Here is a 23,308-nt window from a genome sequence, read left to right as displayed (position 1 = left end):
ATTATCTTTTGCATTTCTTGCCACTAAGAAAGAGGCACTGTCTTTAGGGACCTCTTTGGATTTTAAAAGCAGCATGTACCATATTTGGAATACAAAATGCTGCCAGGTGTGAGCAGGGCCTGGAGTAAGAGTAAGATAGGCAGAAGGTTCAGGCTTCAAAACTAGCCAATCTGACATGATCCAGCCAATCTGATGTTGCCTGCAATGCCCATAGCAGGTAAGGATGCTGTATGGAGTTTCTGGCAAGCCACAATAGGAAAATTACAGTGCAAATCTTGCAGTGCAGACCCACGCCTTCCAAAACAGATAACTTCTCTGTGTTTATGAACAGATCCTATCATACTCCTGAGCCCTAATAGACTGAGTGGCCTACTATGGGACACCAGATTATCATGCCATCATAATTTCTGTTATGTAAGGTTGGAGAAATCCTTATGTAACAGATATAATGAATTCAGAATTGTCTCCAAAAAGGCTCAGAAGGAATTTAATGAACAAGTGATCTGAACTCTCATTTCACCTACTTCTATTGCACCAAAGTCTCTCCCAATTCACACCTACCACTTCACAGGAAGATTCTCTATGACCAACTGCAGAGGAGAAAAGATTTGACTCAAATTCACCGATGGTTGGTGCAAGCCAACAATGTTTAACTGCTGAATTGCAGGCCTACTCAAGGGTGGTCCTAAAAGACAGTGGTACAGCCCTAGCCGGTTTGGCTCAGTGGACAGAGCGTCAGCCTGCAGACTGAAGGGTCCCAGGTTTGATTCCGGTCAAGGGCACATGCCTGAGTTGCAGGCTCGGTCCCCACTAGGGAGCCTGCAGGAGGCAGCTGATCAATGATTCTCTCATCATTGATGTTTCTATCTCTCTCCCTTTCTCCCTTCCTCTGTGAAATCAATAAAAATATATTTTAAAAAAGACAGTGGTGCAGGGAAATCTTTTAAGTAAGCAGGGCTGTAAGTAGCACACTTGTCATCCATTTCTTATGGAAAGAGAAGTGGCCTGAAGTATGAATATATACAGATAAACAGTGACAAATGAATTGGCTGGTTAGTTTAGCACCTGGAAGGAACACAATTACATTAGAGACAAAAAACTGACTTAATAAACATATGTAGAACCTCAAACTCAGCAAGTATAGAACAAATATTATTTTCGTCATAATTTATAAAAATTGACCATATTGTCTATAAAAAAGTTTCAACAAATAGCTAAAGATGAAAATGATATGAGCATATTTTCTCTATACTAGAGGCCTGGTGTACAAAATTTGAGCATGGGGGCGGGGTGGGGGGGGATGGGAATTCCTCAGTCTGGCCTGCACCCTCTCCAATCCAGGACCCCTCGGAAGATGTCCGACTGCCAGTACCCTCTCACAATCCGGGATCACTGGCTCCTAACCGCTCACCTGCCTGCCTGCCTGATCACCCCTAACCCCTTTGCCTGCCTGCCTGATCGCCCCTAACTGCTCCCCTACTGACCTGATTGCCCCTAACTGCTTCTGCCTTGGCCTGCACCCTGAGTGCCTGCAGGCTTCCTTCCCTCTGGCCGGCCGCAGCTGCAGGGGACTGTGAGCAGGCGGCTTTGCCCAGGCCGCAGCCTGGCTGGTCCCCATTCCTCTCTTGTGAGCTCATTTGTGCCTGGCTGGTCCCCATTTCTCTCTCCCTAGTGTTGAGTGAGCATTTCCAGCACAAGGGTGTGAGGGCATGTGGGCGTGACAACCATTTGCATATTAGCTCTTTATTATTTATACTAATAAAAGAGTACTATGCTAATTAGACCAGAAGACCTTCCAGAGATCTTCCAGACATCCTTCCAGACAAAGCCATGGTGGCAGGGCTGAGGCAGAGGCAGTTGGGGTGATCAGGGTGGTGGGGGGCGGCAGTTGGGAGCAATCAGGCTGGCAGGAGGAGCAGGTGGGGGCAAGCAGGCCAGCAGAGGGGGGCAGTTGGGGATGAGAAGGCCAGTGGGGGAGCAGTTGGGGGCGAGCAGGCTGGCAGGGGGGCATTTGGGGGAGAGCAGGCCAGCAGGGGTGGGCAGTTAGGGGTGATCAGGCCAGAAGGGGGGCAGTTGGGGTTGATCAGGCAGGCAGGCAGGTGAGCGGTTAGGAGCCAGCGGTCCCGGATTGTGAGAGGGACCCCCAAGGGGTCCCAGATTGGAGAGGGTGCAGGCGGGGCTGAGGGACACCCCCCTATGCATGAATTTTGTGCACTGGGCCACTAATATAGGATATAAAACCCTAATATGCAAATAGACTGAACAGCGGAACAACCGAACAACCTGTCACTATGTCGTGTGGTGACCACCAGGGGGCATGCACAGAACATGGTGGGCATTGGCAGAACAAGGCGGCAGAGTGCAGAACATGGCAGAGATTGACCACAGCGGGATGGTGGAGCCGGTGAGCGTGGGTGCCAGACTAAGCAGAGTGCCAGTCACTGTCATTGGGGCAAGCCTCTGGTGGTTACTGAAAATTCTTTGCTCCTGCATGCTGTGGTCCTGCTGGGCGGTCACACCCGCTGCTGGCACCCAGCGCCAGCCCCGATTACTCGGTGCCATCAGCGGGTATGAGCAGCAGCTGCTGGCCCTGATCACCCCTGAGGGCTTCTCCACCTCCCCCTGCTCCTGAGGGGTGATGGGGGCAGCAGCCACCGTTCATACTCACTGCAGGCACTGGCCTCAATTGCTCCACGTGGTCAGCAGGTGCGAGCGGGGCCAGCACAGTCAGCACATGGGAGTGGCAGCGGCAGAAGTGGGGTTGCGGCAGAAAAGGGACCTGGGGCCACAGTGGGAGGGGCCAGGTGGGGGCGCAGAAAATGGGCCGAGACCTTCCCCTGTGCCCACCGCAGCCTTGTGGCCCACAGTTCCTTTCAAGGTGCACGAATTCATGCACTGGGCCCCTAGTTTTATCATAATGAAACTAAGCTAGAAATCAATAACAAAAAGATGATGAGAATATCCCATATGCTTGGAAATTTAAAAATTTAGTTTAATAACCTGTGAGTTAAAGAAAGCATCACACTAAAATTAGACTGGACTATTTTGATACAGCTTAACAAAACAAGTAGGATTCAATTAAGCAGTTATTTAGGGAAAATTTAATAGCCTTGAATATATCATAAAAAGAGAAAGACTAAGGATTAATGCATTAACTATCCTTCTCAAGAATGAGAAAAACAAGAGACAATGGACCCAAAAGAAGACAAGGAAGAAAATAATTAAGAGAAGAAATTAATGAAATAGTAAACAAGTATCTAAGAAAGATAACCCAAATACCCAAAAGCTGATTCTTTGAAATATTAATAAAATTTGACAAATCTCTGGCAATGTACAAGAAAACTACAAGGAAGGTGAAACAACCAATAGCAGAAATTGAAAGGGGAATTGCAATTCAAATATTGTAGACACAGTAAAAAGGTAAACTAAAATATTATACCCAAGTCTATGACAAGAAGCTAAAAATTTTAGTTGGAAAACAAATTGCTAGAAATATAATCAAACTGATTCATCAAGATTAGATAAACTGAAGCATGATAAGTGTTAAATAAGTTAAATTTTAGGATCATCTGGCCAAGAGTACTACCAAAAATTCAAAAAAAGAAATAATCCAATCTTACACAAACACTTCCATAGGATAGAGAAAAAAGGAGAACACTCACTCCCTAAAAATGTTATCTGTTTAGCATAATCCTAATATCAAGAAAGGAAAATTAAATGCCACTATCAAATGGAGTGCCCAATGGCCCGCAGAGCAACATGCCCAAGTTTTAGTGTGACTACTGCAATACATACCTCACCCGTGACTCTCCCTCTGTGAGAAACACCGCAGTGGTAGGAAACACAATGAGAATGTGCAGGACTACGTCAGAAATGATGGAAGAGCAGGCTCAGAGCCTGACTGACAAAACAACTGCAGCCTTTCAGCAAGATACCTCCTACTCCAGCAGGGGCAATGATTCTCACTTTCTCCAGGTCTTCTGGATCCTCCTTGCCCTGGCATGATGCCAGCACTCCATATGGGGGCCCTCCCATGATGCCAATGATGGGTCCTTCTCCCCCTGGGATGATGCCAGTAGGACTTGGTTCTCAGCATGGGCCTCCTGCTCACCTTTCCTACAACTCTGGACAAATGCTTAGTGCTCCTGGAATGAGGCTGCCAGTGCCAGGGCACATGGGAATGGTGCCTCGGCCCCCAATGATGAGACCTCCAGCCTGTCCCATAATAGTGCCCGCTCGGCCAGGAATGACTTGACCAGGAAGGTGAGAAGAGAGGAGAGCCTCTTTCTATCAGTTATATATTACTTGTTCTACTTCACCAGGAGATTGTGGTGGTGTGACTCTGCGTGTTTTCAAACAGCAAGGTCAGGAAGATTCACTCCCTCTTCCTATCAAAGAGAGAATAGTTTGGGCGGGGAGTAATGGGGCAAAAAATAAATTTTAATTTGTATTGTGAAATGTGAAAATAAAATTGTCAACTCTTTTAGTTTAAAAAAGAGCCATTATCACTCACTGACAAAAATTAAAGGAGAAAAATCGCACAATTATCTTTGTGACACATAAAAAGCTTTTGTTAAAATTCTCTTTATGCTGGGAGAAATAATCTTTTTAAGCTAGGACTAGAAGGACATTCCCTTAATCTTCAAATGGTATGAAAACATTGAATACAAAACAAGTGAATTGTGAAATGTTAAAAGCATTCCTGAGATCATAAACAAATGTCCACTATTCATATTGTACTGAAGGTTTTTGCCAGCATGATAAGGCAAAGAAATACAAATTATGTAGATTGTAGAGGAAGAAATAAAGTTATTATTTGCAGATGATATTAAGGAGTGTACAGAAAATCCAAAGATACCTACAGATAAAATATTATAATTTTTAAAAAGTAAGGTTTCAGCCCGGCCAGAGTGGCTCAGTTAGTTGGTTGAGTGTCATCCTGTGCACTGGAGGGTTGCCGGTTTGATTCCTGGTTGGGGCACATGCCTGGGTTGTGTGTTGGATCTCCAGTTGGGGCACTGTGCGGAGGGCAGTCAATCTGTTTCTCTCTCTCTCTCTCTCTCTCTCTCTCTCTCTCTCTCTCTCTCCCTCCCCCCCCCTTTCCTCTCTCTAAGCATGTCCTTGGGTGAGGATTCAAAAAAAGGAAGGTTGCAGAATTTGAAAAAAACATACACAATAATTTTATTTTATAAACCAGCAACAAACAGAAACTGACATTTAAAATAAAGATACAATTTACTACCATAAAAAAAATCAAGTACCTAGGAACAAGTGTAATAAAGTGTAAGATCTCTATGGGGAAATTATATGGCTTTATAAAGAGACATTAAGATGACTTACATTAATGAAGACATACTGATGCTCATGAATGGAAAGATTCATTTTTTAAGTTATCAATTCTCTTCTCCCCCAGTACATTATAACAGGACATTACATTACTTTAAAATTCATATGAAATAATAAAATGTCATTAACATCTAGGAAATATCTTAAGAAAAAAAGAACAGGAAGAAAAAACTTGCCCTACTAATTATTAAGACTTGTTATAAATCTATATTAGACAAGATGGTCTGGTATTGGTACACAGATAGAAAATTTGACAAATGTAATAGGTCAAAAAGACTTACATATATACTGTACATGGAACATTTGAATATTAGAGCGATAGCAAGTCAGATTGTCTGTCTGCTCAGGCTACTCTAACACAATACCATAGGCTAGTGCAGTGATGGTGAACCGTTTGAGCTCGGCGTGTCAGCATTTTGAAAAACCCTAACTTAACTCTGGTGCCGTGTCACATATAGAAATTTTTTGATATTTGCAACCATAGTAAAACAAAGATTTATATTTTTGATATTTTTTTTATATATTTAAATGCCATTTAACAAAGAAAAATCAACCAAAAAAATGAGTTCGCGTGTCACCTCTGACACGCGTGTCATAGGTTCGCCATCACTGGGCTAGTGGCTTAAACAACAGGTGTTTATTTCTCACAATTCTGGAGGCTGGGAAGTCTAAGATCAAGGCGCCAGCAGACTGGGTTCTCGATGAGGGCCTTTTTCCTGGCTTGCAGACTGCAGGGTTCTCTGTATCTTCACAAGGCTGAGAGGGGCGACTCTTGTGTTTCTTCCTCTTCTTATAAAGGCACTAACCTCATCATGGAGCTCTGTCCTATAATGTCAGCCAGGCCTGGTTACCTCCCAAAGGCTCCGCCTCCTATCACCATCATATTGGGGGTTAGGGCTTCAATATATGAATTTGGAGAGGAGGGGGGCACATTCAGTCTATAATACAGATCAATGAGAAAAGATGAGATGCCCAATTAAAAATAGTTATTCATACAGAAAAAAATTAAATTGAGTCTTAATTTAAAAATAAACTCCAAATAGATTTAAGACTTAAATGTCAAAAAAAAAAAAAAATCTCCCACAAACAGAAGCAAAACCTTTAAAGCTCTTAGTAGAAAATATAGGTAAATAAAGTTTAGATCTTCGGTGAAGAAATAACTTCTTTAAAAAGACACTGACCATAGAATAAAGGATTACTAAGTAATAAAAATTTGACTGCATTAATCAAGGACTTTGACTCATCAATAGACATCTTAAAAATTTGGAAAAGGTGCCCAGGCAGTGTTGCTCAGTGGTTGAGCATTGTCCCATGCACCAAAAGGTTGCTGGTTCCATTCTGGATCAGGGCACTTACGCAGGTTTTGGTTTGATCTCCAGCCAGGCTGTGTGCAGGAGGCAACCAATTGATGTTCCTCTCTTACATGAATGTTTCTCTCTCCCTCTCCTTTCTTCTCTCTGAAATAAATAAAAACATTTTTTTTAAAAAAAGAACAGCCATTTGTATATAAATCAGCAAGCAATGTATGTGGAAAGATGCCCTAGTTAATGTTTGCTGAGTCCAGGTTGCTGAGGAGGACCCAGTGAAACTTCTTTAGGCTGGAGTAGAAATAGTCACTAGACAGACAATTATCTGGAGGAACTAATATCCTTTCTGGGGACATTTTTTTTCACCCACAGAATGTGCAGGATTGTTAAGAAAGGTCAATTTTCTACAAAACTACTTATCAACCTGTGGAGGGCTGCTGGCTAGCACATTCGGGCGTTTTTTAAATATGTCGGCTGAATTCAAGGCGCAGGCAGAGCCACACCCTGGGGGTGGTCCTAGTCACTCAGTCTGACTTTCCCACCCAGGTGCTAAGGGGGGCAGGTCCTATTATGTTGCCAGGAACTCAAGGCCCAACCAGATGTGACGTAACTTCCGGTTACTGATATATACACATATATATATATATATATATATATATATATATATATATATATATATATATATATATATATATATATATATATATATATATATATATATATATTTAAAATATGGTGCTGGTTGGCTGGCTGGCTGTTCCTCCATCAGAGGACAGATGCCACACTCAGGCCCAGCTTTCCCTATATTTCTGTCTCAATCTTGTTTTATTCATTTTCCCTAAACTTTCATGGTGTTCTACACAAGAATTCATCAACCCCCGTGTTCTCTCTCTCTGCGCTGGCCACGGGAAGAGAGAACCCCCCCATACCCACCTGTGAAATTTTCCATCTCTAGGTGCAGAGTAAAACCACTAACACCAAATGTTCTGAACTGGTTTTGAAAAAAGCCATTAAGCCTGGTTCAATGAATAGAGAATCAGTGCTGATGACCACCACCAACCTTGAAGAGATTGGTTGGCAAGAAGATACTAGTCCATTGACAAGGAGCCAGTATTTAAATACTGGCATTAGAATGGAGCCAAGAACACTTTGGATGGTGGAGCTCACAAGGCAGATAGATCCTAGATAGTTCAAATGTTGAAATAATTTACTTTGTAAAAAGTCTCTCAAAGAAGACTTCTGGCCCATTCCACGTGGAACTGGATGGGATCAGAGAGACCAGAGAGTTACAGGCTTTGAAAATAGGTATTTCAAAGCTCAGATGGTGCTCAAGTTGGAAATACAACCACGGACAGAAGGCTACCTCCTGGCCTTGAGTAAAAATTTCTCCTGTGACTAATTTATGTACACAACAACTTCCTAGAAATAATTATCACTCCTCTTTAGAGCTTTGGGCCAGAAGAAAAAGAACCTCCTTTTCTTCCAAGTTCAGCAACTTGAAGCTATTTTCTTGTGCAATTAAAGAAAATTACAGGTTTGATAGTACATTGCCAGATTTGATCTTTCTGAGATATCACATATACTTAACAACTGCTAAAGCTTGGTATCCTATGAAAGCTAGGACAGAGAATGAATTTCTAGTTACAATTTCACTGTAGCATGCAGACCATCTGGCCCTGACTATAGACCAAATAATGGAATAAATATCAGAAAATATTTTTTGCCCCAGTTGGTTTGGCTCAGTGAATAAAGCGTTGGCCTGCTGACTGAAGGGTTCCAGTTTCAATTTCAGTCAAGAGCACGGTACCTGGGGTTGCAGGCTCTATCCCCAGCCCTGGTGCGAGTGTGTGTGTGTGAGGCAACCAACTGATGTGATGTTTCTCTCTGTGTCTCTTCCCCTCCCTTCCACTCTCTCTAAGTCAATGGAAAAATATCCTTGAGTGAGGATTAATAACAGCAAAAAAGATTTTTCAAAGTTGAGGGGTAAATTATGCCATGTGGTGTTATGGGTTGACTCAGCGAGATAGACCACAGACTCAGAATTTAAATTTAGGAACCTTTATTAAGCTGGCCAGCTGTCTGCAGTCCCAGCACTCTGCCAAAGCAAAGGCGGAACTGCAGCAATGTCTGCAAGCGTTACAGCCTATTTATTTGCAAAAACCACAAAGTTACAAAGCCTTGTTTACACAATTTGTTCCCGACACAGTATAGCATTATCACCTTCCTATCTATGTTTTCCAGGAACAGAGAGCACAGTATATTGAGGAGGGACCATGAGACCATATCTCAAGGCCTGACCTGATGTCAGTACCTTCCTATCTGTCTGTTCCAGGAACAGACAGTACAGCGCACCCTGATATGCAGCCCAGTACATTGGGAGTGAAGTGAAATTTAAAATAAGGCTAGGCATCAGAAAAATGGATTTGACTAATTTAAATCTTAGAAATAAATACCATCTCACCACACAAAAATAAGTGAATATTATATGCCAATCCTATATAATAAAAGGGTAATATGCATATTGACCAAACGGCAGAACAACCAGTCAGTGGAGGGTGGGGCTAGCGAGCGGGCAGTGCTAGGCCAGCCAAGGCAGGTGGCAGCAGGCAGAGGGAGGGGATGGCAATTGGGGGGGGGCGGGGCAAACAGCAATATTAAAATATTTCTTCTAATTAATTCACTTTCAATGTGCACAAATTTGTGCACCGGGCCACTAGTTATCCATAATAATAAAAGCGTAATATGCTAATTAGACCAGATGATACTGCCGTGGCGAGGGCCAAGGCAGAGGCAGCAGAGGCCCCCGCAACGGTGGGCAGGGGCCGAGATAAAGGCCCCCAGCTGCCGTGGCGGTGGGTGCTGAGCCCCTTGCATGAATGTTGTGCATTGGGCCTTTAGTAGCACAATAAAAAAAGGTGATGGATGTGGTATGTTAAAAAACAAAATTCAACTGAGTAAATTTGAAGATCTAATTGGCTTTATTAAGCGATTCATGAATAGGGCAGCATCCTATCTAGCAACTAGAAGGATGCTCAGAGGGGTGCACAAAATGGAAGGTTTTTATAGGCAGGAGGGTGTGGAAGGGGAGTTATTAGCAAAAGGAAGAAAGGAAGGAAGGAAGGAAGGAAGGAAGGAAGGAAGGAAGGAAGGAAGAAAGAAAGAAAGAAAGAAAAAAAGAAAGAAAGAAAGAAAGAAAGAGGGAGGGAGGGAGGGAGGAAGGAAGGAAGGAAGGAAGAAAGGAAGGAAGGAAGGATTTTGAGAACAGAACACAGATAGTATTAATGTCTGAATATCTAGAGGTCAATATAGTACATTTTAAGTGGTGTGAATTAAATAAATATTTTTATTTAGGTAAATAATTTAATGATAGAACACTCAAATTTCTTTAAACACAATATTTCAAATTACTATCTTTCTGGAATACAGATCTTAAATGGTACAAATTGTACCCATATATCAAACCATGAATTTAACAGAGGCTTCACTGATAGAAAAAGCGAAAGGAAACTAGAGGTTTTACAAAGATTTATGGTCTACTGACAGCAATACACATACATGGTGTGGACTATTATTAAGACTGGTAGCCTGCTGGCTTTTAGCTTTACAAGCTGCTTAAGAACACTTCTTACTGAAGATTCTGCTGGTCTTGGACCAGCAAGGAATGATCAGGCTTATTTTAATGGTGACAAAAATGACTATCTTGCCATACGGCCATATGGTACACATCACCAAATTTCTAGCATCAGATGAGCTATGGTTTTTGTGTGTGCATATATACATAAATGTGGTATAGTTTAATAAAATTGCATTTCTTATGTTTCATTGCTTTATAAAGTCACACTCCATATAGTGTTTTCATTAAAATTCACTGATGGTCAGTACCAAAGTTAGAAGGTTCCAACACTATATAAGCATGACGAGGAGTTACAGACCTTGAGGTAAACTTCAGGATGGGTCAGCCTTAATATTCCTCACAGTGGAGTGCAAACACTAGATTCTGTCTAGCTCTGCCTGAGAGGAGAGGACTTCATCCACAAGTATTGTCATTTGAACACAAAACAGGGAACAGAAGCTTTTCTTGGCTTTGGCACTCTCTGTTCCCTGGAAGGGTTTCTGACCGGTGGAGGCAGAGAGTAAATAATCCAAAGTGGATCAACAACCCCTAAATGGGCCCAGATAACACCCCTGGAATCCTAGACCCAGAAACTAGGAGCTAAGAACTGTTGTTAGCTACATTGGTCTTCATCAAAGCATAGCAGCACAACTCCTTCCTCAATCTTAAGCCCCACAGAGGAGAAGCTCTTTGGGAGAGAAGAAGGGAAGTTGATATAGTTGAAGGCTATGCTACTTCCCAAAGGTCTGACACTCTGGGCCACAGCTAAGAGTGTGGAATATGATCCCACTTTGAAAATGGTTGACTCTATTTTAAGAGCAGAGCATCTTAGAAAAATCCAGGATACCAACTCTGGAACTTCAACTCAAGAACGTGGAACACACAGCAATATACCCTCTTCTTAAAAATCTAGATGTGTATTTTGGTTTTCAATTACCACACAAAAACTTTTTTTAAAAACTTTAATTGCCTAGTACAGTGTACAGTTTTAAAGAGAACCTACATCTTGAATAAGTTAATCATTTATAACCATCTTCATGAAACACAGTTAACTCGGTTTTTCTGGTGCTATGCCATTAAACAGGGAACCAAAGTGTCTTTCACTCACAACACATAACCAACTAAATTGTACGTACATTCATAGGTGTACGAAAAGGCTGTAATATAACTATCTTTAGCCTTTCAAATTAGGTAGACAGGGCCACCCACTCTGTATATCCCACAAAACACAAAAGCAGCAACTTTTCTATTTCATTACAATTATGGGCAGAAATTATATGATGAAAAACAGAGGTTCTTCCACAAAGTTTAAGGTAGAGGGTAGAAGAAGATAAAAACAAAACTCCCATGAAGTAAAAAATAATCTTACTTTAGTCCAGTACTCCATGAAAACCTGAGATAAACTACAGTCCTCAAAGGTGTGTACATGTGGATCCAGGTTCACCAAGACACTTCAGTATGCTTCCACCTGGCTCATCAGCCTCCTCCTGCTGTATTCATAAACCAAAAACAGTGACCCATTGGCAGGTAGCGCTCGAATCATAGTAGCTGTCAGTCCAGAATATAAGGCTGCTATCCCCTCACTTTCCACAATGCTTACAAGAGTTCTGACAAACCCCGCCTGTTTTCCATGCATGGAAAGAACCTGAATTCTGGATTTGATACAATCCACGGGGAATATGACAAGCCAGAGGCAAATCCCAGCAATCCCACCGCTTAACATCAAATGGGCGGGCCCCAGTTCATCTTTTGATCTCCCCGAGGCCAAGACCGTTCGGCTCAGTTCATAGCCGCCGAAGAAGAAGAAATAGCCCGGTACTTCCTGCAGGAGCGTGCTGGAGAAGCCGTGATAGAAGCCCCAGGGGCCATCCTTCAGAAGGATGCCCTTCACCACGGACCAAACTGTGGTGTGGCTCTGGACGATCTTTCCTGACTTCTCCAATTCGTGCATGGCCTGCAGCCGGCACTTGACCAGCTCAGTGGGGCACAGGGCGAGCGCGGCGAACGCGGACGCCATGGAGCCGGCGGTCGCGGTCTGCAGGTCGCTCAGCTTGGCCTGCTTGTCCAGCCCCACCATTTTCTTCACAAACTGTTGGCAGAAGCCGTAGCACATGAAGAGGACGGAGTTCTCGGCGACGTAGGCCATGAGCGCGGGGCCGGTGCCCTTGTAGAAGCCGCGCAGGCCGACCTGCGCGTACGTCTGGCGGCAGCAGTCGGCGAAGCCCTGGTACAGGCCGGGGAACGTCTGCATCTTCACTTTCACGGTGTCGAAGGGCTGCCCGGTCAGGACACACGCGGTGCCCCCGAGGGCCCCCGACGTGAGGTCGATGGCCGCTTGGATGACGGGGTTGAACCTCATGTTCGCGCGCTGGTCTCGGTGGAAGGCGACCCTCCGGAGCGGTGCGTGAGTCCCCGGGGCCGCCGCCTCCTCGGGACGATCGCTCCGCGGCGGGAAAAGCCGCTCAGCGCCAGGCCAGGCCCCGGGGGCCGCCTCCAGCGCCGGGGTAACGCGGCTCCCGCGGCCCCGCGCCCCGCGGCCCCAGCCCCGCAACCGCCATCTCGGCGCGCGCGGACGCGGCTGAGAACGCACACACTTGAGTGAGAACAACGGAAAGCCGTGCGGTAAGTTCTGGCCCGGACGCGGGACTCCGCGCCGCTGTCCCTGCGCGAGGGCGGGTGCTTTCCCCCTGGGCCGGACCCCGCCGCCAAGGGGCCCAGCGAGAAACTGAGCAGAGGGGAGGCGGGGGGGGGGGGGGGGGGGCAAAGGGTCCATCTACCCAAACAGATCGCTGTAGGAAAGACAGACAAACCGCTGGGGGTGGGAGGCAATTTACATAACAGTCGGCCGCTGCTTTGGTCTCGGGAACCTTGAACTGTCTCTGCGGTGGGACCGGCCCCGCAGGGCCTCTGTGGTCCCGGGGCGCTGGAGGGGACCCGAGGCGGGCGGAGGGAGGCGCTACTCCGGTCTGCGGAGCCGGAGAAGGGCTATTTCGTGGCAATATCGCAGGGGATGTGGGGGCTAGGGCCCTGGGAGGGACTGAGTTCTCAACATTTCTTGAGGTAGGACATTGCTCGGAAAAGAGATCATTATATAATTGCTAAAGATATTTATATAATTGATAAAGGCTGTGTGGTTCCAGCTGTCTCTGCTTGCTAAGTTTCAAGGTTCTTGAGGAGCCATAGAGTTTTGTGCAGCGGCCACATAAATTCAGGATACAAATAACACGCTTGCTCAAGGTGAGATGAGGTTTGGGACATCCGTGAGGGTACCGCGGCGAGGACACACTTTTTCTTCTCAGATGATCATGATCCCGACGTTGGAATGTGTTCTCTTAAGATTTACATTCCAAGGCCTAGTTGGGATTTCACTTCGGGGGTTAAAAACGAAATGGGGGAAAGGGCAGAAAGTACACTGAAACGATTTTCTCTTTCATCTAGAAAGCCTTCCTTGTCTGATTATCTTGGGCTGTCAGTATGTAAAAGCGAGGCACTGGAAAGCGGATTGTGTGTGAGGAGTTTGTCAACAACTAGATTTCCTGTCCCTAGAGAGTGTGACCTGGCCTTTTCTTGGAGAATGCCCGGATGTCAGTATTGGGATTTTTTTTTCTCAGGAACCACAAGGTTTCTTCAGAGAATAACCTTCTGATTGGCTCTGTGTGTGGGCGTGGGCGTGTGTTGGAGGGGAGGGAGTGTCCTTTGGACCCTGATTTAATGAGGCCAAGAAGGGGGAGTAGGGGTGGCATTCCTGCAGCAATGGATGTAGATTTTCACATAATTCCCTTGTTTGATGCTATACACCCCAACCTTCATCTGCGCCTTTCTCTGACTCTGAGACTTTGCTTTAATTTACGTAGGGAAAAAAAACTTTCCAAAATAAATACAAAAATTAAAGAAAATAAACTTTACATCTGTAGGATGAGGAAGGAAGAGTCATCTAGAGTCCCAGGGTGGGTTAAGGATCTTGGATATCCAACAGCTCTGAACACAGACTTTAATGAATCCCAGGTTTCCACCCTTCCCCCTTCCTTGGAGACTGCTGCCTGCAAAAATTGAGCCTCACGGGTTCCATGTCAAGTGGGTTTATTTAGTATGCCCCATTACAGACATTTGCTATGTAACTTTCTCTGATCTCTGAATTAATTTATCATATATTAATCTGCCTTGGCCTTCTGAAAACGGTTTGACATCTTACCAGTTAATGGTGTCTCATCTCTTATTCTCATAACCTTGGGGATTAGTTATTTTGGCAGGATTGAAGAGAGATGTGAGAACAATCTGCCATTTTAGACTAAAGATATTTTTAAATCCTTCATGTGATATTTGAGAGATGTTATAATGTTTTGATATGACCCCTAGGAAAGACAGGGGGGAAAAAGTATATTTTAATAATTATTGTGGAGGCCCTATCAAATGATCTAGAAATGCATTCAATATTTTAATAATAGCCACTGATTTTCAATTAATTGCACCTGGTTCATTGTTTTTAATTGAGTTTTTACAAACACAAGAGATGCAGGCTACTGCAGTAAATCCTCAACTGCTTTTGCATTGAGTTCATGTATGTTTTGGAGAAACCAAATTAGTAAAGGCCAGGCATCACAGGGGCATTAATAAGGAAATGGCCTGTATCTTCATTGAATTGTCAGGTATAGCTGCTGAACAAATAGTAGAGATGGAGATTAAGTTCCACTAAACAGCTGGACTTGGAGAGAACAGGCCCCAGCATATATTAAACATTGCTCAAGACAAAAAGCCATCTTGAAAGCTATTTTCTCCTGATTCTAACTAACCAAAATGATGATGCTTCTGTTTCAAATTTAAGCACATGTCCTTCCATGCATAGAAACCAGAAAATAATGGGAAAGAAACTTCCAACCTTTCAGTAAAGATTCTTGACAAGATGAGAACATCCAAATCACATGCTCCCTAGCAACCAGACTGAATGGAGAGATAGGATTACCAGAGAAAGTGAGGTTTGAGCTGAAGCCTGAAAGACAAAAAGCTGGCCATGAAAATATCTGGAGACTGTTCCAGGAAAGGGAAACTATAAATGCTAAGTAAAGCTCTGTGGTCAGATATTGGAAGTACAGAAAGAAGGCCTGTATGGCTGCTAAACAGTGAGCAATCTTTCTGGTCTATGTTTTCCAGAGAATTCTTACTGGATAATAAAACAAAAACCAGAGTTTACGATACAGTCCTTAAGACATATGAATTGTTATAATTTACCTAAATTTTTCATCTCAAACATTTGCTCTCTAGATTTGAAATATTAGGCTTTATGACATTTAAAATGGAATACTGATCCCATTTACCTAATCTATAGATATGATACAAACAGAGGCCATACTGACATGAATGTTTATTGCAGCATTCTGTGTAATAGCAGATTTAAAGTGAAACAACCTAAATGACTAGCAATAGGGGAATGGATAAAATTAAGAAAATATCTATATCATGAAAAAAAAAAAAGCAGGTCTATACAAGCTAATAAGAAGGGATGCTCATATTGTATTTTTGAGTGAGAAAAGTTTTAGAATCATGTCTCTAACAAAATCATATTTTTCTTTTGCTTTATAGAACTACATATATGTATACAATTAATTGCATACCAAATAAAGACCTGGAATGATACATATCAAAAATGTTAAGTTTACCCTAGAAAGTTGGGGTGAAAGGGACTTTTTAGTTTTGTAAAATTTCTGCATTGTTTGAATGTTTTCAGTGAGTCATTTTTTATTTCTGTAATATTTTAAAACATGAATTTTAAAAGATTTCTTCATAACTTTTGTTCATGAACCCAGAAATATTGAAAACTGTAGCCCAACCACACCCACACTCATTAGTCAATGGAGCTGTGAGAAAAGTGGTGTTTGTTTTTATAACTCTGGATTTATTTGAAGGGAAATGGATCCCAATCTTCTTTAGCTAAGTCTTTCTTTTTTGAAGTTTATGTAACAGATCATTACTCTTCATTGTGGAGTTTTTTTCGTTTTGTTTTGTTTTGTTTTGTTTGTTTTTTGTTTTTTTAAATATATTTTATTGATTTTTTTTACAGAGAGGAAGGGAGAGAGATAGTTAGAAACATCGATGAGAGAGAAACATCGATCAGCTGCCTCCTGCACATCTCCTACTGGGGATGTGCCCGCAACCAACGTACATGCCCTTGACCGGAATCGAACCTGGGACCTTTCAGTCCGCAGGCCGACGCTCTATCCACTGAGCAAAACCAGTTTCGGCATTGTGGAGTTTTTAATTTTAATGCAAAGCCAAGCCATAAATAAATCAAATAAAAAATAAAGTCACAGTAGTAAGTTGAGTTGATATATTTATGCTGCAGATATATTTGAAGCAAACCCTGTTTCTGCTCTAACTTATAAACTTTGGTTTAGGATCCTTAATTTGAAATCAGTCAACCACATTTTAAACAGCTATTTATAGATTTTTCTACTATTTTGTTAACTCTTTAATTCAACTAATTATTTAATCTCCATTATGTTCAGACCTTAGTAAGTAGGCAATAATAGTTTGCTTTTTATTGTTTACTATATTCCAGACATTATTCTAAGTCCTTTATATGTATCAACTCAATAGCCAACAGCCAAAACTCAACAGCCCTGAGGCAGGTAATATTATCACCTCCATGTTAGAGATGAAAATAGTGAAGCAAAAAGATTGCTACTTGCCCAAGATAATACAATAGGTCACTGAGCTAGGATACAGACACAGGCACTACATCTCCTGACCCTGAGATTTTAATCTCTTTACTATGTAGTAAGTTTAGTGACTAACAAGCCAAAGTGTATATTCAGGGAATTTACAGCCTACTGGGGATATGAGCAACAGGTAATTTATATTTTAGTGATAAATGCATAACAGATCATTATTCCAGAATACTAGTATAGCACGCAAGAGATTAGACCAGCCGTGGGCAAACTACGGCCCTCGGGCCGGATCCGGCCCGTTTGAAATGAATAAAACTATTGAAATAAAAGACCGTACCCTTTCATGTAATGATGTTTACTTTGAATTTATATTAGTTCACACAAACACTCCATCCATGCTTTTGTTCCGGCCCTCCGGTCCAGTTTAAGAACCCATTGTGGCCCTCGAGTCAAAAAGTTTGCCCACCCCTGGATTAGACACTAAATGTTTAGTTCAGGATTTCATAGACAGTGCCTGGTACTGCTTGGCACCATAAATATTTGTTGAATAATAGGGAAGCACAGAGCTTAGGCAAAGCCTTAATATAATTGCTTAACCTAGATAGAGATCAAGAAAGACTTGCTGGAGTCAGTGATACTTAGACTGAGTCAGAGGTTTAAGTAAGATATGGCCAAATAAAGGGAAGAGTCTTCTAGGTTATGTGGGGATAAGGACACATATGTAATAACTTAATAAAAAATTAAATTAAAAAAAGAGTCTTCTAGGTTGAGTGAACAGTTTGTTAAAAGACTCTAAGGCCCAGGAGAGGAAGAGAAGTAATTAAACTTCTTGGAAAAATGTAAATAAGCTCAGTATGGGTTGAAAACAGTGAGAGGATGTGGTGAGATGAGGCTGAAAAGGTAATTGGAGCACCCATAATCCTATGTATTTAAAAGATATAAACTTAATCCTGAAATAATGATGTACCACTGAATGGTTTTAAGCATGGAAGTGAAAGATCAAATATATCTTGGAAAGATCATGTTGGTGCCCTAGTCAAAATACTAAGTTGGATGGTAAGTTTATATAAACACACAGTTAGGAAGCTACTGCCATTGCTAGGCAAAAGATAGTAATGGCTTATACTAGGATGGTAGCAGTGGGGATGAAGTAGAGTAACGGATGAGCTTTTTAGAAAGTAGAATCAGTAGTAAGGGGGAGTAGTCAAAGATTAGGGGGTTGCCGAAACCGGTTTGGCTCAGTGGATAGAGCGTCGGCCTGTGGACTGAAAGGTCCCAGGTTCGATTCCAGTCAAGGGCATGTACCTGGGTTGCAGACACATCCCCGGTGGGGGATGTGCAGGAGGCAGCTGATCGATGTCTCTCTCTCATTGATGTTTCTGACTATCTCTCTCCCTTCCTCTCTGTAAAAAATCAATAAAATATATTAAAAAAAAAAAGATTAGGGGATTAAATTTATAGCTTCAACAACTGGGATGGGTGGTAGTGCCATTTATTTTCACTGAGTCATGAAACACAGGAAGAGCAGGCTTTTAAGAAAAAAGAAATGAGCTCATTTTGAACATTCAGAATTGAGTTGCCTGATGCAACACTTATAAGTGTTTCCAACACACAGCTGATTATATTAAACCTAAAGTTCAGAAGACATCAGGTTTAGAAATATGGATTTGAAAATCAGCAGAGCTGACTGAAATGGAGATAATGAAATCACTAATTTTGTTTTTTTTGCATGCTGCATCACTCCTTTCCAGTATTAATAGAAATTAACTATTATTGGTGTTCAAGTCTTCCTAAGAATAAATTAATTTGATAAATGATCGACTGTAAAGCCAAATACGGTGAGAGCTTTTCAGGTGTCAATCTTATGGCAAAACATCCAATATACTAAAACAGAATTTGTTACCAACCACTCTCATGTATTAAGAAAATTTGCCTCTTATTATTTGCAAACCTCAAGAAACAATCCAAAGCCTAGATACTGAGAGAAATATTGCTTAAGCCTCCATACTCTCTATTAAATCTTAAAATCATGAAAACATGTTGGTAAAAGAAATATGATCAGATAACATGAGAGAAGTCAGCCTTGTGAGGTCTCCAAATATCAGCATGTATAACTGTTGAGTTGAGAGGTCTGGAAAATTTGTTTACCATTTTACCACTAATGTTTTTCTGTTAAAAACATAACTAAAATGGGCTTTACATGTTTGCACTTCATGAGGCTAATATTTTCAAACCAAAGATTTTCTTTATAAACTGTCAGAATGAACTGCAAGCACCTCTGCATTTTATAAATTTTATCACTGATTCTTCCAAATAGCTCAAGTGTAAGGCATTAGATTAGAATCTTTAACACATGTAAAAAAATATATAAATTATGTTTAAGAAATTTTGAAATATCAGACTATGTACTGACTTTATGAATAATTTTGATGAACTGACATGACAAATCACCTTGGGTTTCAGAATATTAATTGCAGAAATTAAGTGGAAAATATTTAGAAATATAATCTTAATTCAACTCAATGGAATGATTCTTTCAACAGTACTTAAAAGCCCTCACTTTGTTTTGTTCCTAATATATTAAGCAGGTGACTGTAGTGCTTTAAACACACACAAGCATTAAAAAAAAAACCTTCATGTACAAAAATTAGGGTAATTTAGGAAGGTTCTGTACCTAGTATTTCTTAACCTCCAAATGGAGCAGGTGGATTAGAAATTTAACAAAATACAAAGATGACATTTCCCAATTTGTTTGCACCTACTGTATTTATCCTTTTCTTAAAACCCAACGGCTTTTTTCCCTACAAAACAGGATCAAGTTGCTGTCATTAAACCCCACCAACAGACCATTTCACAAGAGGATCTGACACCAACTACCCCTAAAAGAACAAGGCACATTATGAGGTGAAAACTAGTTTTTATTTATTGTTAAACTTTATAAAATGATTTGCAATTCTACATATAGAAAAATAACTACCGTGTGGGAAAACATATGCAAATTAGCTTCACTACCTCTAGACTACTCTTCTTGATCCTAGATGGCTTCACAAACTCACAAACTAGCAATAGCAGCTTGTGGCAAATGGAGAAACAGCAAAGTCCAGCAGTAAAGTTGTGATTACTAAAGTTGAACTGTTAGTTCCACTAATCTTACAACTTTTCTACATTTATCTGTCATACATTACTCCTTTCTACAGGATAAACACCTAGCCAAGTTCTGAGAGACAAGTGAAATAGAAATTCACATTTATAGTTGTCAGTAAGACAAATTCAATAGAAGGCAGCAGAGGAATTGGGAATTACTAAAAAGTTATATTTAGTCCAGGTGATGAAGCCAAAATTTTTCTCCCAATGTTGACCACTCTACAGGATGATATTAAGTAACAAACTCCTCTTACTTTTCTAGGAGTGATTCTAGCTCTTCTTGCAAAGAGCTGAGCTGCTCCTTTTCTCGGTCTTCCTTTTGTTTGAGTTCATCCAGCACAGCCTGAAATCTGTTCTTGAGGGCCAGGTTTTCCACTTTCATGATGAGGTCTTCCTGCCGTTTTGCCCGATCCTGGGTCTCTTGGAGCTTGCCTTTTATGTTATCAATCTGTTTCTGAATTCCCATAACCAGCTGGTTGGTCCCCTCATTTTCTTGGTGCTGTTCATCTGATGTATTTAGCTTGTCCTGTAGCTGTCTTTCCAGATCTTCTTCAGTGTCGATGATGTTTATATCTTCCTCATCTTGATGCTGTGTCTCATCTTCATCTTCACTGCTGCTGCTGAGGTCATTGAAAATCTCCCGAAGCTCATCATGTTCTAATGAGTCATGGCCTTGCCTGTGGCCTGACATTCCTGGAGAAGAGATATCAAGGCTTTGATTTTCTGTTTCTTTTGTTTCATCTTCAGCAATTATTTCCCAACGAGTGCTGACAGCTTCAGCATCTGTACTCAGCAAACGCTTCACCTCTTTTTCCACATCTGGAGATTCAATATACTTCTTCTTTGCTGTCTTCCGGAACCTTCTCTTCCTGACATTTTTTAGAGGCAGAGTGATTCCATGGTTCCATATAAACTTTTTCTCTTTGTCCTTATCCTTCTTTTTGCTTGCTTTGGGGTCAGCAGCAGCAGCAGCAGCAGCACCTGCAGGAGTTGCAGCAGCTGCAACTGGTTCCTCCACTGGAGGATAGAGATCACCATCAACTGTGGATACAAGCATCTGACAGATATCAGCTGTCTTGTAAAAGGTTTTTTTATCAATGGTTTTCAAACTTTCCATAACACAAGGCAGATCTACCAATTTTGAGGCCAGTGGGACCCGGTCCACTCTGACAATTCCATGGCGCCCATCTGGGTGTAACTCTATTGTCAGTCTGTCCTTCAGATTGACATGGCCAGACTGTACTGCCCGCCTCACAGTAGAGGCGTATTCCGGAGGTAGACGTAGGATGAACTGGCTCTCTAGTTCGTGAGGAGCATCATCTTTGCTCTTACTCATCTTTCTTTCTTTGTGACTCACTTCTCTAATAGCCACTTGTTGCACTAAAAAGTTCCAGTTATTGCAACAGTTAGAAGGACCAGTTTATTATAAATTGAAATATTTAAGTATTACAGCAGCTAAGCATCTATTTTCTTAATTTTAAATTAAGCACCAAGTCTTTTTAAATATGCTGTGACTTAATACGTTGTTACTGACAGCAACTGGCTTATTCAGTTAGGTCCATTTAAATATATTAGCTGCAATGCCAAGTTCCAACCTCTAGATGCCGCTGCCGGACAATGCAGAGAGCTAGCGAGCAGAAAAGCAAATGGTGGCTTCTGCAGAATGACTTGCAGCACAGAAAGTTACGGCCCCAGCGGACACTCCCAATCCACACTTTCCCGGAGCAAAGGCAGTCAAAAAGCGGGGCGCAGTGAGCTCTCTTCGCCTCGGATACTTACGATCCAGTGACGATTATAAACCCAGCTTCTCCGGTTCGGAGCGAGCGGAAGAGGAAGCCACTCGGAGCAAGCGGCTGGGAGCCGACCGTCTCGCCTCCCCGATTCCTTTGTTCCTCCGGACTCTTGGCAAAGCGACCCGGTACTGATTACCAGTGAAGGGTCCGGGGGGCAGGGCGGGGGCAGCGCGCAATCTCGCTGAGATGTGCCGCTCTGAGCGCCAGACTCGGCAGCGCCGCGGCTCCGCGGCTCCACAGACCTCCGTCCGGCGCTGCAGACAAGCGGAGAAGAAAGCGCTACGTCACCGCGCGGGGCGGGAGACGGCTTTGAGTGACAGCGCGATTCAAGCGGAAGTGCGGGCTGCCTCAGAGCGCGCAGGCGCAATTATGCTAGCTGGCGTAATACTGTCTCGCGAGAACTTGGCTTTCTACGGAGGGAATAATTTAAGAAGTTATTGTTTGTATTTAGACACCGTTCCAAAAAAGAGATAGATCCTCCCACACCCGCCCCTCGCCCCGCCGCTAAGCCAGAGCTTTTATCGGATCGCTGTGGGGCGGGGTATCTCCTAGGCTTCCGGGTGATTGTCGGATGCGGGGCATCCCTGTAGAAAGCGTCTTTGCTTTTGGAAACATCTCGGATGTTTTCCAGGGTATATATCCACGTAGGAGCTGAGGGGAGAATTTATGACTAACCGTGCAGTGCATTTCAAAGTATGCAAATCAGTGGAGTGAAGAGGACATGCTGCTCACTATATAATTCTGTCATAACACTGATTATGAAAACGAATGGCGTGGACCCATGCCTCAAGGGTCTGTTTTGAAGGATCCCAAGGGAACAAGGGTGATTCCTCTTTTTAATGTTTGACATAGATACAAATGTAAACAAAGGAGTACGTATTCTCCTGGAGGCACGTGTTCATTTTAGACAGAATTGTCTGACAAATGGTCTCATTGAGGTAGAATATAATGGAAGTATTATTCCCTGCCACTCACTTGCCAGTAATTTTTAAATTAGTTAGGATTTTTGTTCATCCCACCTCTACTATTTTGATAACTGTTTTCTGCTTGTCTCTTCTGTATGTAATTAGGTATTCATCAACATGTATCTATAATATTTAAGCCTCATTATGTAACACTTTCCACTTATTTTTACTCATTTCCATTTATTTTTTAATGGAATCAGTTTGGTAGAGCATCAAGGTCATTAAAAATTTCATTTCTATCCTGTAAAATATTAACCACTATGTCTAAATTTAAGAGAATGCTCTTAAAAATGTGATTAATAGTCCTGGCTGGTGTTGCTAAGTGGTTAGAGCGGGAGACCGTGCACTAAAGGGTGGCAGGTTCCATTCCCAGTCAAGGGCACTTACCTGGGTTGCAGGCTCTATCCCTGACCCTGTCTGGTGCGTGCAGGAAGCAACCAATCAATGTAGCTCTCTCACATGATGTCCCTTTCTCCTC

At 42.3% G+C, this 23,308-nt stretch overlaps 2 protein-coding genes and 1 pseudogene across 5 annotated transcripts; 1 reads left to right on the top strand and 2 right to left on the bottom strand.

The window, feature by feature from the left end:
- Positions 1–3,759: 3,759 nt before the first annotated feature.
- LOC118658983 lies at positions 3,760–4,255 on the top strand (annotated as a pseudogene).
- A 1,647-nt stretch (positions 4,256–5,902) lies between these two features.
- Positions 5,903–22,550, bottom strand: LOC118658226 (mitochondrial ornithine transporter 2-like). 4 transcript variants are annotated; one of them, XR_004968247.1, is made up of 3 exons: positions 21,852–22,187; positions 11,636–11,756; positions 5,903–6,803 (listed from the first exon to the last, which is right to left on the bottom strand). XR_004968247.1 is itself a non-coding variant. In XM_036313436.1 (2 exons), exon 1 carries the CDS (start codon positions 12,623–12,625, stop codon positions 11,720–11,722), a length of 906 nt encoding a protein of 301 aa, XP_036169329.1. In that variant the 5' UTR covers positions 12,626–12,935; the 3' UTR covers positions 5,903–6,803; positions 11,636–11,719. The 4 variants fall into 4 exon arrangements, 2 of the variants coding, with proteins under 2 accessions (XP_036169329.1, XP_036169330.1); XR_004968246.1 differs by lacking the exon at positions 11,636–11,756 and having other exon boundaries at positions 21,852–22,550; XM_036313436.1 differs by lacking the exon at positions 21,852–22,187 and having other exon boundaries at positions 11,636–12,935.
- Positions 19,829–21,856, bottom strand: TAF7 (TATA-box binding protein associated factor 7). The gene has a single exon (XM_036313435.1). It carries the CDS (start codon positions 21,406–21,408, stop codon positions 20,323–20,325), a length of 1,086 nt encoding a protein of 361 aa, XP_036169328.1. The 5' UTR covers positions 21,409–21,856; the 3' UTR covers positions 19,829–20,322.
- Positions 22,551–23,308: the final 758 nt, after the last annotated feature.

This window comes from Myotis myotis, unplaced genomic scaffold, assembly GCF_014108235.1.
Source record: "Myotis myotis isolate mMyoMyo1 unplaced genomic scaffold, mMyoMyo1.p scaffold_m19_p_6, whole genome shotgun sequence".
NCBI classification, from domain to species: domain Eukaryota; kingdom Metazoa; phylum Chordata; class Mammalia; order Chiroptera; family Vespertilionidae; genus Myotis; species Myotis myotis.
This window is presented reverse-complemented; position numbering and strand designations above follow the sequence as displayed.